The following is a 15,069-nucleotide window of genomic DNA, read 5'->3' on the forward strand; positions in this document are numbered from 1 at the left end:
AAGTAAATGAGGCAGGAGAGGTGACCACTGGACTTGACAATGTTAAGGTCTTTGTTGACCTTAAGAAGAGCCGTTTCACTGGTGTGGTGGAGAGAGAAGGTCAAAGAGTCAGATGAGAAGAAACGGGGAGTTGAGGAAATGAAGACAGTGTGTACAAACCACTCATTTATTAAGATTTTTTTTTCTGAGGAAAACAAGAGAAATGAACTTGTGGCTGGAAAATAATAATTGGTTTCCCTGTTCATCTCTGATCTGCGCGACTCCCTGAACTGCCTCCTATTCATCCCTGGATCCCCATTACCCAGTAGAATGGCCTTTAGCACATTTTATTTTTTTTTTCATTTGATCACATGACAGCTCTGGAATATAGGTTATACAGTCTTAACTGACATTTAAGAGGTTGTTAAGTTGTATGGCATCACACAACCAGCAAATAATTGAGTCAGGATAGGAACAGACCTTTCTGAATCCAAAATCTAGGTTGTATTTCCCATCTACCATATAAAATATACTACACTATGAAAAAGGTCTATTCAAACACCACGGAATGAGACCATATAACTTCTTGGACCATTAGGCTTAAAGACGGTGGCAGAGTGCTATGTTCACAGACAGACCATGCATCAGAGACACGTGCCAACAAGAGTCCTTTGAAGTGATTGGATTTCTAATTCCCACTCAGACATGTCACTGACTCTGCTTCTGTTATTACATGGAAAATTAGAAGATGTTCTGTTTTGATTTTCCGAGGTAAAATTTTATGAATTTTCTAGTTGTGAATTATTCTGATCTCTTGTTTCTTTACCATCCTCTGGTAGAATTCTGATGATTTCCTGTCTCTGGTATCTCTACTGACTACTGCACAGAGAAAATTGCACAGGAAAAACTGTAAGCATTCCATTAACACTAAGTATAAAAATTTAGAGAGCTCCATACTTTTAAAATCTCATTTTCTCTCTACTTCTCTCACTAACATTGTACACATTATGTCAGGAAGTCATTTAGATAATAGGAAAAAGTTTTCCAAAAGAAGATATAAAAGAGTGCTATCTTGGCCTTTCCTAAGATAAAAACAAGATCAGCTCCTACCCTCCAGTTTTTTTTTCCCTGAAAATACTTTTATTTGAACAAAGCAACACCTAGTTTATTCTGCTGAAAATATGGTGGAGATGGCAGAATCCAAGTTACTAGGGCCTGTGTTCAACCTCCTAGAATCTATGTTGACCCTGGGGAATTGCAGCTTTCTATTACCAATCAAAGATCAGAGATGGTCCAGGTTGATAACTGTACTGTGGATTTAATCATCTTGTAAAAGTCAGTATCTGAATTAATGGTATATTCAAATCTATTGTTATAATTCTTTTCTATGCACCTTATCTTTATTTGTTTCCAAATGTCAATGGTAAAATGATAAAACAGTGCATCTATATTCCTTATGTATTAAATAAAACGATCGTGAAATTATAAGTCAGCACTAAGTTGAACAATGTCTCTATTCTATGCTTTACCTAATAGCTATTTTTGGACATAAAGAAGCAATTTCTATATATCTAGAGTCATATGAAAGAAAGACTGTGGGTTTTGGACCAGCAAGACTTACATGTTCCTAGTTTGGGGGAATTCAACCTCTGAGAGCTTTAGTTTACTCATTTGAAATGATGTACACCTAGTTGATGGGGTCATATGGATGATTAAATGAGACTATCCTTTCAGGACTGTGATTTTTAAATGAGAAGTAATATACTAAAATACTTGATGCAAAATAGCTGTCTTCTTATGACTATTTCCATACAGATGTGGCCAATTAAAAGTTGCTTTTATGTTTCTATATTGAAGTAAGTATGATAGGTTTATAAGTGTAAAGGGAAGTTTGCAAATGTTTTACCATAATAAATTATTGTTTTAAAATTTGTACATCAGATATTTAAAGATTAAATTCATAGTATATATATAAGTGTGGGAGACCTGCACATGCTACCCCAAAATATGAAGGACTGCTGAGCTACAGGCAATTATGAAGCAGATACACAGAAACTCTTGTTTTCCCTCTATTTGCCTAAAAGCAAGACATAGATTTACAAAAACCAGGGGGTATTCTCCCCCTCACTCCCTTGTGCCAGAGAGAACAGATGTTAACCACTGAAGACAGCTTTGGACCCTTACTGGCCTGAAAATTGTACCAGAGGAATGTACATGAACAAGCTTTCGTAACTAGCCTTTATCTATCATTTATTTGCCTTCCCACAAGTTGCCACCTGTAGAAGCTCAAGGTCATTTTCTTTTGTCTTGTCACTTCTGTAAAAATTGACTGTTCTTTATTGTAGATTTCCCATGGAAATCTACGTGGTAATAAACTTCTGTGTGTTTTTCTCTTGTTAATGTGTCTTCTGTTACAGGAGTCAGTTCCAACAAAGAACCTATGGGGGTCATTCTTCTCCTACATAAGGAAATAGAATTTACCCTGAAATTCCCAAGGAACTTAATATAATACTATAAATCGATATTTTCCCCCAAATTTTGCAAAACATGACCTTTCTTGAAATTTTGTTAAAGGCTAGGAATATTTTAAAGAAATCTTGGGAAGAAAGAAAAAAATAGATTTGAGCAATTTAATAGTCAAACGTACTGAAGAGAAATGACTTCTGGAAACCACCCTGTGAGCGCATGAATAACCGTGAACTCCCCCAGCTCTCTCCTGTCTGCTACATGGATGCTAAAAAAGAAAATGCATAATGTTATGGGTAGCAAAATTTGAAAACACATAAAGATATATAAGAACTAGGAATCATTAATAAACAGCAATATATTCTGATTATTCATTACAGACTGTATTAAAAAGTACTATACCAGAAGCCAAATTATTTGTTAAAACACTGAAGTAGGATTTATAATATAATTAATTTCATTTGTATTTGCAAGGCATGTTTATATGCTTTATTTTTTAAGATCTAAAAGTAATATTAATTCTATATACATAAAATATATTCACATTATATATTATGAAATATATAATTAGTGTATAATCCATTTTTGTATACTTCTTTTAAAAACAGAACAGTCTCTTTCATCATTCTGATTTCAGTAATTATTTTAAGATGTCTTTGAAGCTGTGTGTTAGATCAGTCTCATCTATGGCAAGTCAAGATGGGCATCAGAAATCCTTAGATAACTGTGGAGAAACCAGAAACATCTGTTCTGTCCTGTACAGAAGAGTGGATCTGTCAGCTTAGCATAAAGTAAAATGAGGATATGATTAACCAAGTATCACTATTCTCATTTAGATCTCTTATTTTTTTTCCCTGAGGTTATTAGTCTATTTACATTTACACACAAAAATGCCATATCTCCCTTCTGCCCGGGAGTCACGGCTTCAGCTGACTATCCATCAATGGTGGTGTTAATGGCATTACCAACACATGTGTGCTTTTCTTCAGAAAGATATCTTACTATCTTAGTCACATATGCCATTATTTTAAAATGTGCACTGTTTTGTTGTTTATGGATTACAAATTCCTATATGTCTACCTATTTCAAAGATAATAAGTGTCTATTGGGATAGATCCCAGACTAGTCTAAACTCCTCATTGGATAAATTTATGAAGTGACTTTGCAAATCAAATAATGCTCTTTTCTTTGCATATCTCACATTGACATTGAAATTACTATGTGTTAATTTGGAAAATGTAATAAGCTAAACCTCATATAAAAGCAATCACTATGTACTGTAAAAATCTGAAAAAAATCATGGAAAAATATAAATTGTACCATGTAGGGCAACTTTCCACTAGAATTCCCAAGAAATGTATTACACTTAGCTTGTTGCTTTATTTACTAATTGGATTTTTTTAAAACAATAACAATAACCCTAATACTTACATTGCTATAAAGTTCTACTGAACTATATCTTGAAGAAAGATAAAATACCACTCCAATTATCCAGGTCATGTATTCAATGCCTCACTGCGCTAGCAGCTCTGATTTTCAGAACTTCAAGTTATGTCTGAGAACTAGAAACATTCAGAACATTTTTTTTCCCCAAATAAATGAACATACCATCAGTATGAATACTTAGTGCTATTCAGCTACCTACAAAGATCTGGGCTGAGTTTTTGTAAAAATCATTGCAATTAAGTGCTAAAAGCTGGGTGAAACTAATTCCCAAAGGAAAACTGAGGGCTGGTAAGAAAAAAACAGGAATGAAGAGGATGGCAGTAGGAATGGTTGTTTTTGTTTTGTAGCCTTGGGAGAGAAAAATGAAGCTGTGCCTAAAGAAAATCCACACGAGGCAGACCTGACTTCTGACTAACACTGCAGTGTTTATAGAAGGGGAGGGGGCTGAGCTGTGAGCAAATCTCTAACATGTACTGTTCAAGCATGTGGGTGTGTTCTGTTAAATATTGAGAATCTTTGACAAACTGCAGGAGGTGGATGTGTATAAAATCCCAGCCTGCTCAATGTATGTGAGCATCTTCCAGTGAGCAATGAGGCAAAATTGCCATGCATTTCCAACCCAATCATCAAAGCTTTTTTGCACTCTTAGGGCCAGAATGGCATGACTCCTTTTCTCTGGAAGTGCAAGCTGAGAGAATAGAACATAGCAGATGTGTCTCATATATGTTGGTACACAAGTGAGGCAGGAATGTAAGAAACCAATTTTGTAAGAATACTGAAGAAAATATGAGTAATTTTCATCATGAGTGTATCGAAAGTGACCAATGTTACCAAAATCATGAAGCGCACATTGACATCTTTCAGAAAAGTTCAGGTTTTTCAAGATTAATAAATTATTGCTGCATGTACAGAACCTAAAACTTTAACTAGATTTCAGGATATATTATTTAGTATTTAGATGAACCAATATTTTTCTCCCACAAAACAATTTTTTTCTCCTATTAAACAAAACATCATTTTCCATGATCAACTTTCCATTCATAGTAAGACAGCATTGAACATAGAATAATTCTTGCATATTTTTTTCTTGGAGGAATTTTGCATTATTGTTAACCTAATAAAACAAATCCGTGGCTTTGGCATATTTGATTTTATACTAGAGCATTTACATTGTTTAGGGAAAAAAGCTCTCTTTTAACTAATTTGTAAAAAATAAATTATGCAATACGAATGTATACTTAATGTTTTTGTTTGCTTTTTTTATTCATGCGAGTGATAATGTGTCATTACATACTCGATATTTGCCAGCTTGATAATAGCTTTAGACAAAAGCATTGGCCACAGTTCAAATTCATAAGTTGTAGCTGGAAGCAATAGATTGTTATCTTCATCAAAAGGCAAAAAATCATCAATTGTTATCTTTCTCCAGCAACCCTAAAAATAAGATGAAAGAAATGTAATACCATCAATGGCTTACAGATTTTCTCTCGTAAATGATTGCACATGGCTGACGTTACTATTTACTGTTTTCCAGTTTTATTTTAGCATCTTACACTGAAAGACTGAGATACTGAATTTCAATACTACTCTGGCTGAATATTTTAGCTTATTGCTTTATTTAGCATAATCACAGCACACCCATGTCTATATCAATATTGTCTTTATTTATGAGGTCTTGTGAACAAAGTCTTGGGAGTCCCTTACTGCATAATGCAGTAAATTGAGGTGTTTCAAGTGGGAGAACCAAAACATTATACAACCATGGATAAGCTTGGACATAATCAAATAACTTAATATAGTCAAAATACAAATTCTCCAAATATAACTTTAGTAACTATTGCTTATCTTGATATATCCTCACTGATCTTACACTTCCAATTCTCATATTATTCCTCCTCCTAATTAATTTCTTGATCAACAAGAAACCACAGAGAAATAAGCCAGATGAAAAAGGATAAATACTGTATGGTTACTGAACATGTATATCTATATTGAACATATCTATCCTGAACATATAAAAAATACATTTTTGTGCATGTGTGTATACATACAGAATGTTTCTCCCCAAAATTCATGTGTTGAAATCCTAATGCCCAAAGTGATAGAATTAGGTAAAAAGGAGGGTAAAGCCCTCATGAATGGGATTTGTGCCCTTTTAAGAAGTTGAAGAAACCAAAGTTTTCCTCTTCCACCATATAAGTTTATGGCAAGAAAATGGCCAGCCATTTATGAACCAGGGAGCAGGGCTTTGCCAGACACCAAATCTACAGTGCCTTGATCTCGCACTTCCCAGCCTCCAGAAATATAAAAAATAAATTTTTTTGTTTATAAGTCACCAGTCTATGGTATTCTGGTATAGTAGCCTTAGTTGTTACAAGACTAATATTATTAAGATTATATATACATATATATATCCTTAATATTATTATATATAAAATTATATATATTTATATAATTACATATATTTATATAATTATATATTTATTATATTTTATAATATAATCACATACTTATATAATTATATAAACATATGACCTTAATAATAAGATTATTATGATCCATATTAAGATTATATATAATTATCAAGATATATATTATTAAGATTAAGATATATATTATATATATTATAACATATATATTTATGTGTAATATATAACATTATTAAGTTATACATATATTATATATAAGAAGATTGTGGAATGAAGTCTTATTATCTGGGTAGCAAACAAAAGTGGCAGACCAGAATAGTACATCAGAGGCTTTATAAACTAAGTTGGCATTTGAGACACAGCCGATAAATGTGAGCCAGGATGTGCCTTCTGAATCTAAACACGTTGACTACTTGCTAAAATATAAAACTGATTAGCAATCAGAGTTGTAAAACATAACACTACAAATATTCAGGAAACTGTATAAAATTACCTATCATACCAAAACCCAGAAAAGTCTCGATTTCAATGGGAAAATATAATCAACAGACCACAAAACCAAAATGACAAAGAAATTAGAATTATTAAATAAGAAATCTACAGCAATTCTCATAAAAATGTTCCAACAAGCAATTATGAACACTCTTGAAACAAATTCAAAAATAGAAACTCTCAGCAAAGAAATGGAAAATATAAAGGCATAAAACTAGAAATTTTAATCTTAAAATTAAACTAAAAAGCAACTCTCAGTTGATGAGATCAATAGCAGAATGCAGATAGCATAGAAAATAGTAAACTGGACATTAGATCAATAGAAATTATGAGTAACAGGAAAATATAGTATCAACAATCATGTAAGGCTCAGGGACCTATGTGGATAATGCAAAAAGATATAATATTCATGTCATTGTTGTCACTGAAAAAAAGAAAAAAAAGAGAGTGGGGCTAAAAATACAGTTGAAGGAATAATGGCTGAAAACTCTCCCAAATTGTCATAGGACATAAACCTACAAATTCAAGGAACTCAGACTAAACCATATAGGATAAACTCAAAGAATTCTACAGCCAGACAGATCAAATTCCAACTTCTTAAAAGTTAAGACAAAAGAAAAAAAGCTTGAAAGCCAGCAGCAAGAAAAGAACCGTTAGAGGGGAAGGACAGATTGCTCACCAGGAGCCAGAGAGGCCAGAATAATAATTCTGGCTGGCCTGCAGGATAATTCTGGAAGGCTGGAAAATTAATAGCACACTAAATATCAAATGCTGGAAGAAAATTGCTGCTAACCCAGGATCATATCACTAGGGAAAATATTCTTTAGGAATAAGAGTAAAATAAACACATTCTCAGACAAAGGAAAGATAATTTGTCATCATCAGACTGACTCAAAAGGAATGGTGAAAGAAAATTTTTCAGAAATAAAAAGAAAGGAGAATGAAAGGAAAAATGGAACATCAAGAATGAGAAAGCAAAAGGAAAAATTTTACATGCCAGTTAAAATATTTACTTAAAATTAAAAAATAAAAAATGAACATATGACTAAATGTGGTACTCTTCAAGTTTTTTATATTGTGTTTGAATTTAAAAGCAAAATTTATGATGAGGTTTTCAATATATGCACAGGAAATGTTTAAGAAAACTATATCAGTGGTTGGGTGTGGTGGCTCACACCCGTAATCCCAACACTTTGGGAGGCTGAGACAGGAAGATCACTTGAGGTCAGGAGTTCAAGACCAGCCTGCACAACATAGTGAGACCTTGTCTCTACAAAAGATAAAATTAGTCAGGCGTGATGATGGCGTGCCTGTAGTGCTAGCTAGTTGCAAGGCTGAGGCAGGAGGATCACTGGAGCCCAGGAGTGGAGGCTGCAGTGAGCTGTAATTGTGCCACTACACTCCAGCCTGAGCGACAGAGTCAGACCCTATCTCCAAAAAAAAAAAAAAGAAAAGGAAAAAAAGAAAAGAAAGCTATATTGTAAGAGGAGGAATATAAAGGAGACTAATTGGTGGTAAAGTATTTATATTCCAATTTAAGTGATAAAATGCTGATACTAGTTGACTGTGATAAGCTATGCAAGTATATTTTAATTCATAGAGTGAAGTGATTTGCTTGAAAGCACTATAGGTCAATCAAAATGGAATTCTAAGGAATGCCCAAGAAACATACAGGAGTAAAGGAAAGGGGATTAAGAATGCAATAAGTACGAAGTAACACACACAAAATAAGAAAGGTAACAAAGAATAAACAAAGAATAAAATCACAGACTTCAATTCCAATTACATCAAATATAAATGTTCTATACAGTAAAATTAAAATACAAGACTAACTTGAATATACTTATCAAAAATTAAGAATTTGCAACTATTTTGATGGAATGATTCCATATGGTAGAAATCCCAGAAAAAGAAGTCCATACAAATGGGCAAAGACTATATACATAAAGATGAAATTTTACAGCATTGTTTGTTTTGGTAAAACACTGATCCTAACCTAAATGTTTACCAATATCAAATTAGCAATATATATTATATTGACATATCTCACACAATGGAATACAAAGTAGATCAATATATATTAGCATAGAAAATGCCTATGTGTAGGGAAAAGAATAGTTTACAGAATAATACATTTCTATGACCCTATTGTTATAAATTATGTACAACAGTTTTATGTATGTTTATAAGAATAGAAGAAAGCTTAGGAGGATATACATAAATCATTTGCTGTGATTAAATATGGTAAAATTACAGGGAACTTTCACTGCATACTTTGAACATTTTAACAGTATTTGAATTTCCTTTTTTAAAAGCATGTATAATATTACAAATAATGAAATAAAGCATTTCCATTTTTGAACAAAGTAATTGAATGATAGAAAAATAATTTTGTCATAGTTTATATCTTGCATTGTTCCTCAAATTTAATGAACAAAAATGTCACTGGATGAGAGAGTTTACTTATAATGCAGGATTGCAGGCTCTACCCTGGAAATTCAAACTCATGAGGTCTGGAGTGGGGCACGGGAAGTAGATGTTTAAGAAGTACAACAGCTAGTTTGATGTTGGGGGGTTTCTGTACCCCAAAGTTAGGAAACTCTGAATTCTAGAATAACATTGTGGTTAAGCAGTATAAGGCTCAATCAGAAATAAAGCAAATGCATTTTTATATAAACATATTGATGGCAACTGGGAAAAATTATTGGTCCTAATGTGTGTGTTTTCTCTGTTTATCAGAGGCAAATGAAAGCACAGAGACACTCAGAGAAAAGCTGCCATCAGCAATAAATATTTCAAGCGGAGAGCAACGGCTAACCTGCTTCTTTCGGAAACCCAAAGGAGTTCTGCCATTGGAAGGCACTTGACGAGATGATATGTGTCCCAGCATTAGTATCGTCATTCCCACGTGAAAGACTGGAGAGAGCTGCTCTGTGTCATAACCCCGTTCTTAATGCTGCTCAATAAATTTCTATCTGGCTGAGGTCAAAGAACCTTGATGCAATTTACTTAGAATCCAAACTGGAAATAATAAAAATACTTTCATACAAAAAATGATAACCTGGTGGAAAATCAGAATTTTAAATGTCATGCCGAGAGGCTCTGAGAGTTTGGTTTGCCTCAAAGAAGTGATAAAGGTAAATGCTTTACAGGACAAAGTGAATGAGGGAGAAGAATATTTGTGATAAGGCAGAGAAGAAAAATCAATTTCCAATAAGAAAAAGGTAAGAAAGCTTTAAGAAACTAAAGAAGAAAAACAGTGAGAAGAAGACTCATCATGTCTCACCAGATGGGAAACGGGAAAGAAAATAAATATAGGCTATAAGATGAATCTGTAGTGTATTGTACTGAATCAAGAAGTAGAAGTAATAATACATATTTTATAAACATGTTTCCCAAATACTTGCAGAGAGAAGCAAATGACAGACATGTACAAATGCTGAACTAGAATTGGAAGAGAAAAAAATCAAAATCAAATTGAGTGTGTCTGGAAAGGGAAGAAAGGAAAGAAAGGAAAAACCAGCCACATAGGATTTTCATGTAAGAAAGAATTGACTCTAACTTCTTACTAATGTTAATATGTACACAGATATTGACTCAGCCCTATCAGCTGGGGATCAGGTAGAAAGAAATAAAAGTTTCTGCCCCAAGCCTAGAGATAACAGATCTACTAATCAGAAAACCAGGCAGCTGCCTCTCTATCACATGCCTACCAAAATAATTCGTAGGGAACAGGTATGTCAGTGCTCACAGCATCCTCTATAGGCATTCCTCTGATGAGACCACTGAGGAAACAGAGGGAGCCAGTGGAGCTGAGGTCCAGTCTCTACCACATCGTTCCTTAAAGGGCTAAATTATCTAGAGATGGGCTAAATGACTGGACCAGACTGAGATTTCCAAAGTGGGCTCAATACATTTTTAAAGAAATTTCTGAACCAAGTGGAGTTGAGCTTGTGAATAATCAGTATGATTAAGGAGAAATAAGTCACATTTTCTTTGTAAAATGGAAAGTGATGTTAATGAATGTTAACTCCTGTGCAGGAGGAAATTCACAAACCAAGGAGGGATGTCAGGAAGCAGAAAGAAAGAATGAGAAATAAGTCAACAGGGTTGGTTCAATGTTTTAAAATACTTCATAGTTTTGGCCTTCCTCTCACCTCAAGTTTAGACAAATGTGGGACAGGAACCCAGGCATTTTACCTCCTCACTTTTCCTCTGCGTACCTTCTTTCTATACTCCCTCAACACTATCCACTAGATTTTTCACCTTTTTAATACCACACACTTCTGCATGCTCGCTCCTCTGCACAGATTTAAAACTCTAAAGTCTAGTCTAGAAAATAGTCCTCTTGATTGGTAAATAAATAAGATAAAGTAACTTAGAAAGTTATTTTCTCTTCTAACAAAATTTCAAGGCCAATTGTCTTGCTGTGAATGTTTAAAAACCAAAAATCCAATTTTGGATATTAGAAGCTATATTACCTTTTTCCCTTTTCCCTTCCCATTGTAATTATCCTAATAATTTCTTATTATTGGCCCTTCAACATTCCCCATCCCAGGAAGATAGATGGCTCAGGCCTATGAAAGAAGAAGTTACATTTTCATAAATATATAATGGAATTATCAACTTTTAATACTTTCCCATTCCTTTAAATGTTCAAGGAGAACATTCTTTTCCAGTGACAAGGGCCAAGAAAAACCCAAAGGAGTTTGATATGATCTAGCACTGCTAATTTAGTGTGAGTCTGCTTTGCCATATTTTTAATGTGTTTTGGATCCTCTGTTTGTACTTCCTGCTATTCTACTTGCTTTCCTTTTAGGCAGAGGTAACATCTTCCTGTCTCAGAGTAAGATTTATTCACATGAAAACAAATCTCAAGTTCAGGACAAAGAACTGATGGGATCAAGCCCCTCAGCTACAGCAAAGGCCAGAAGAGGACTGGACCATGGGCTAGCACTGCCTCCTGCCCATGATCCTGACACCACATCAGAGAAGAAAGAGGAAGGCAGAAGCCCGGTGCATCCACCTGCCTGCCCCACTCACCTCAGCATGAGAGTGCAGGGGCAGCGGCAGGACCAGCATCTACAAGGAGTGGCCGTACCTCAGTGGTCTAGGCAGAACCCATTTAAAGTGCCCATGGGACTGGCATCACAGGAGAAGCAACTATGTTTCTCATTAATCACAAATTACATATGCAGGACAGTTTCTCTTTGTAGCTACACAATTGATAGCCTATAAAAACTGCATTATCTTGTACTAGCCTAAGTAATGGTGTGCAAGGCAACCTTCCTTTCTTCCTTCCTTCTCTCTCTTTTTGTTTCTTTCTTTTGTTTTTTTGGAGTTTCACTCTTGTTGCCCAGGCTGGAGTGCAATGGTGTGAACTTAACTCACTCAACCTCTGCCTGCCGGGTTCAAGCAATTCCCCCACCTCAGCCTCCAGAGTAGGTGGGATTACAGGCACCCACCACCATACCGGGCTAATTTTTTGTCTTTTTAGTAGCGACAGTGTTTCACCATGTTGCCCAGGCTGGTCGCGAACTCCTGACCTCAGGTGATCCACCCGCCTTGGCCTTTGCCTCGCAAAGTGCTGCGATTACAGGCATGAGCCATCGTGCCAGGCCAAGTATATTTCAATATGAAAGACTCATGAATTTTTATGCACATGAAAATGAACTTACCATCCAGTAAAGTTTCACAACATACTTTCCATAGCTATTGAACAAAGGCATATGACCCTTCACAGCCTTGCACAGAGAGTATATGTGTTCCCAGGGCTTCCAGGGGAGAAGAGGAGGTTCCCCTGAAGTCCCCTTAAAATAATTGCTCAAAATTCCTCCATTGAAGATCTTCCACACTGCGTAGATTTCACTGATAATCCATCTCATCAGCTAGAGATAAAAAACATTAGTGTTAATTGGTTATTTTTCAGTTGTAGGTACTGTAATTTAGGGAGAAATACAGTAAAAAAATCCACTTCCAAGAATGATATTAAATTATACATGTAATGTATTCCATACTTTCATTTCTCATCTACAGAATAAAATTATAGGTCTTACTTTTGTTTTCGGAAAATACAGTCACAATACAAACTAAAATGTCTCATACTAAACATACTCAGCTAAGAAAGCTGTCTGCTGAATTAAACTGGGTGATTTGGCATCGACTTCTATTTGACACTGACATTTATATCAGTGGTGTGTGTGTGTGTGAGAGAGAGAGAAAGCTTCTGATAATTGTGACAAATGAGTGAGCTACTCCTTTGTAAATGATAGATATTTCAGAAGGATATTATCTCTTGTATGTCAAAAGGACAAATTAGAGAAGGAATGAGATGTGAAAGAATTAAAATGGGGTAGACACATAAATATACTGTAAAGCCCATATTTCATGGGTTGATCTGTAGCTGTTGAAATGCTCTAAGTAAAATGTCCCCTTGCAGTGTTTTTAACAGGCAGCAAGGCCCAGTGGGTCGATGGACTTAAGAGTGGAAACAGAGACCAGGATTTGAATCTGCTTTCAGATCTTCACAGCCTTCTGCTGTTGGGAAAGTTGCTTCCACCTCTCTAAGTTGCAGTTCCTCATCTGTAGAACGTAGATAATAGTAGCTATTTTTCAGCATTTTTTTTGTGAGGACTAGAAACAGTATGTAAGAAATCTCTAGGTCACATTGGGTGTTCAATAAAGCCATTGTTACCTCAGTAGTATCTGATTTTCTGAAACATTCATCTCATGTTTAACTGCCTGGTTTATGAGGAAATTAAATATTTAATATTGACCTTGTAAGATTTATGTTTCTCTTAATTTGAGTTATTTAGGAAATTTTTAATGTTTGGTAAAGTAGAAAAAGACAAAGCAGATATCCTCCTGTATATCTGGAAAATTTATTGTAGAATATTTTATACTTGCCTTCCCTTGAAAAATGAAAAGCTAAAGTCTAAGTGGGATTAGGATTCATAAAATACGTGTATTTTATGCTATAAAATAAAAAGATTTAGAGATAATTTTATACTAATATGTATAACTGGTTGAAGAAATACAAATATTTTGATTTTAATATTGATCAAGATATTGAAGATAAGAAAAAGTATTTTAATCAATATTGACTACGCCCCACTCCTCTGAGTCTTAGGAGAAAATAATTTTTAAAAGTTCTTGTTTCTGATTTAATTAACTTAGAGGAGTGGAACAGGCCTGCTTGTGATGGATAAAACCCAACCCAACATGGGGTGGGGAGGTGGGGAGTAGGAGGTGGGGAGATGAGTACCCACAGGAAGTAGGACAGTTGTGCTGAAAACCTTGCTGGTTTGGAAGAGGTATTGCAATCCAAGTACACCCCAATTTCCCTTGCACTATCACATCATACATCATCACTGTACCCTCCTCTTGACGTGGCATAGGGCAAGATGGGCAGCTGCTTCATGTCCATTGCTGGTCATGTGGATCCCAAGGGGAAAAGCCCAGAGGGAGAGAATACAGCTACTTTGAGACCAGGAGCAGGAGAACAGAGGCTCAGTAAACTCAGTTAAAGAGACTTCATTTCCCTTTTGAATGTTGGTGTGTAAAATACTGTTACCTTAAGTGAAATAAGCCAAACAAAGACAAATAACTGCATGATTTCACATATATGTGGAATCTAAAAATACAAAAGTCTGAGAAACAGATAGAGAAATAGTGGTTACCAGGGTCTGGAAGGAGGGGGATATGGGGAGATGTTGGTAAGGGGTACAAAGTTTTACTTCTGAAAGATAAGTTATGGAGATCTACTTGCAACAATGCAGCTGTAGTTAACAATCTTGTATTGTATACCTGAAATTTGCTCAGAGAATAGATTTTCAGTGTTCTTAACACACATATATACACACACACAATAATACACAATAGTAACTGACACACAATAATAACTGAGTTGATGATTATGTTGATTAGCTTAATTGTGATGAATATTTAACAATGTATATCAAATCATCAAGTTGTATACCTTAAATATATACAATTTTTGGCCAGGAACAGGGGCTGATGCTTGTAATCCCAGCACTTTCGGAGGCCGTGTGGGAAGATTGCTTGAGCCCAGGAGTTCAAGACCAGCCTGGGCAATGTGGTGCGATCTCATTTCTACCAAAAAATTTAAAATTAGCTGGGGGTGATGGCACATCCCTGTAGTCCCAGCTACCAGGAATCTGAGGTGGGAGGATTATTTTTAGCCCGGGAGGTTGAGACTGCACTGAGCTGTGTTCACACCACTGCACTCTAGCCTGAG

At 35.1% G+C, this 15,069-nt stretch overlaps 1 protein-coding gene across 1 annotated transcript in view; it reads right to left on the reverse strand.

Annotated features, from left to right (window-relative positions):
- LOC116463138 (androglobin-like) overlaps nucleotides 1-15,069 on the reverse strand; it is a 183,546-nt gene that overhangs the window by 132,818 nt on the left and 35,659 nt on the right. The window contains exons 5-7 of the mRNA XM_032146102.2: nucleotides 12,491-12,700; nucleotides 5,186-5,325; nucleotides 2,627-2,713 (exon numbers count right to left, since the gene is read on the reverse strand). Of these exons, the coding sequence (XP_032001993.1) occupies nucleotides 2,627-2,713; nucleotides 5,186-5,325; nucleotides 12,491-12,700 (437 nt within the window). The remainder of the gene's footprint in view (nucleotides 1-2,626; nucleotides 2,714-5,185; nucleotides 5,326-12,490; nucleotides 12,701-15,069) is intronic.

This window comes from Hylobates moloch, unplaced genomic scaffold (genome assembly GCF_009828535.3).
Source record: "Hylobates moloch isolate HMO894 unplaced genomic scaffold, HMol_V3 SCAFFOLD_26, whole genome shotgun sequence".
Classification (NCBI taxonomy): Eukaryota; Metazoa; Chordata; class Mammalia; order Primates; family Hylobatidae; genus Hylobates; species Hylobates moloch.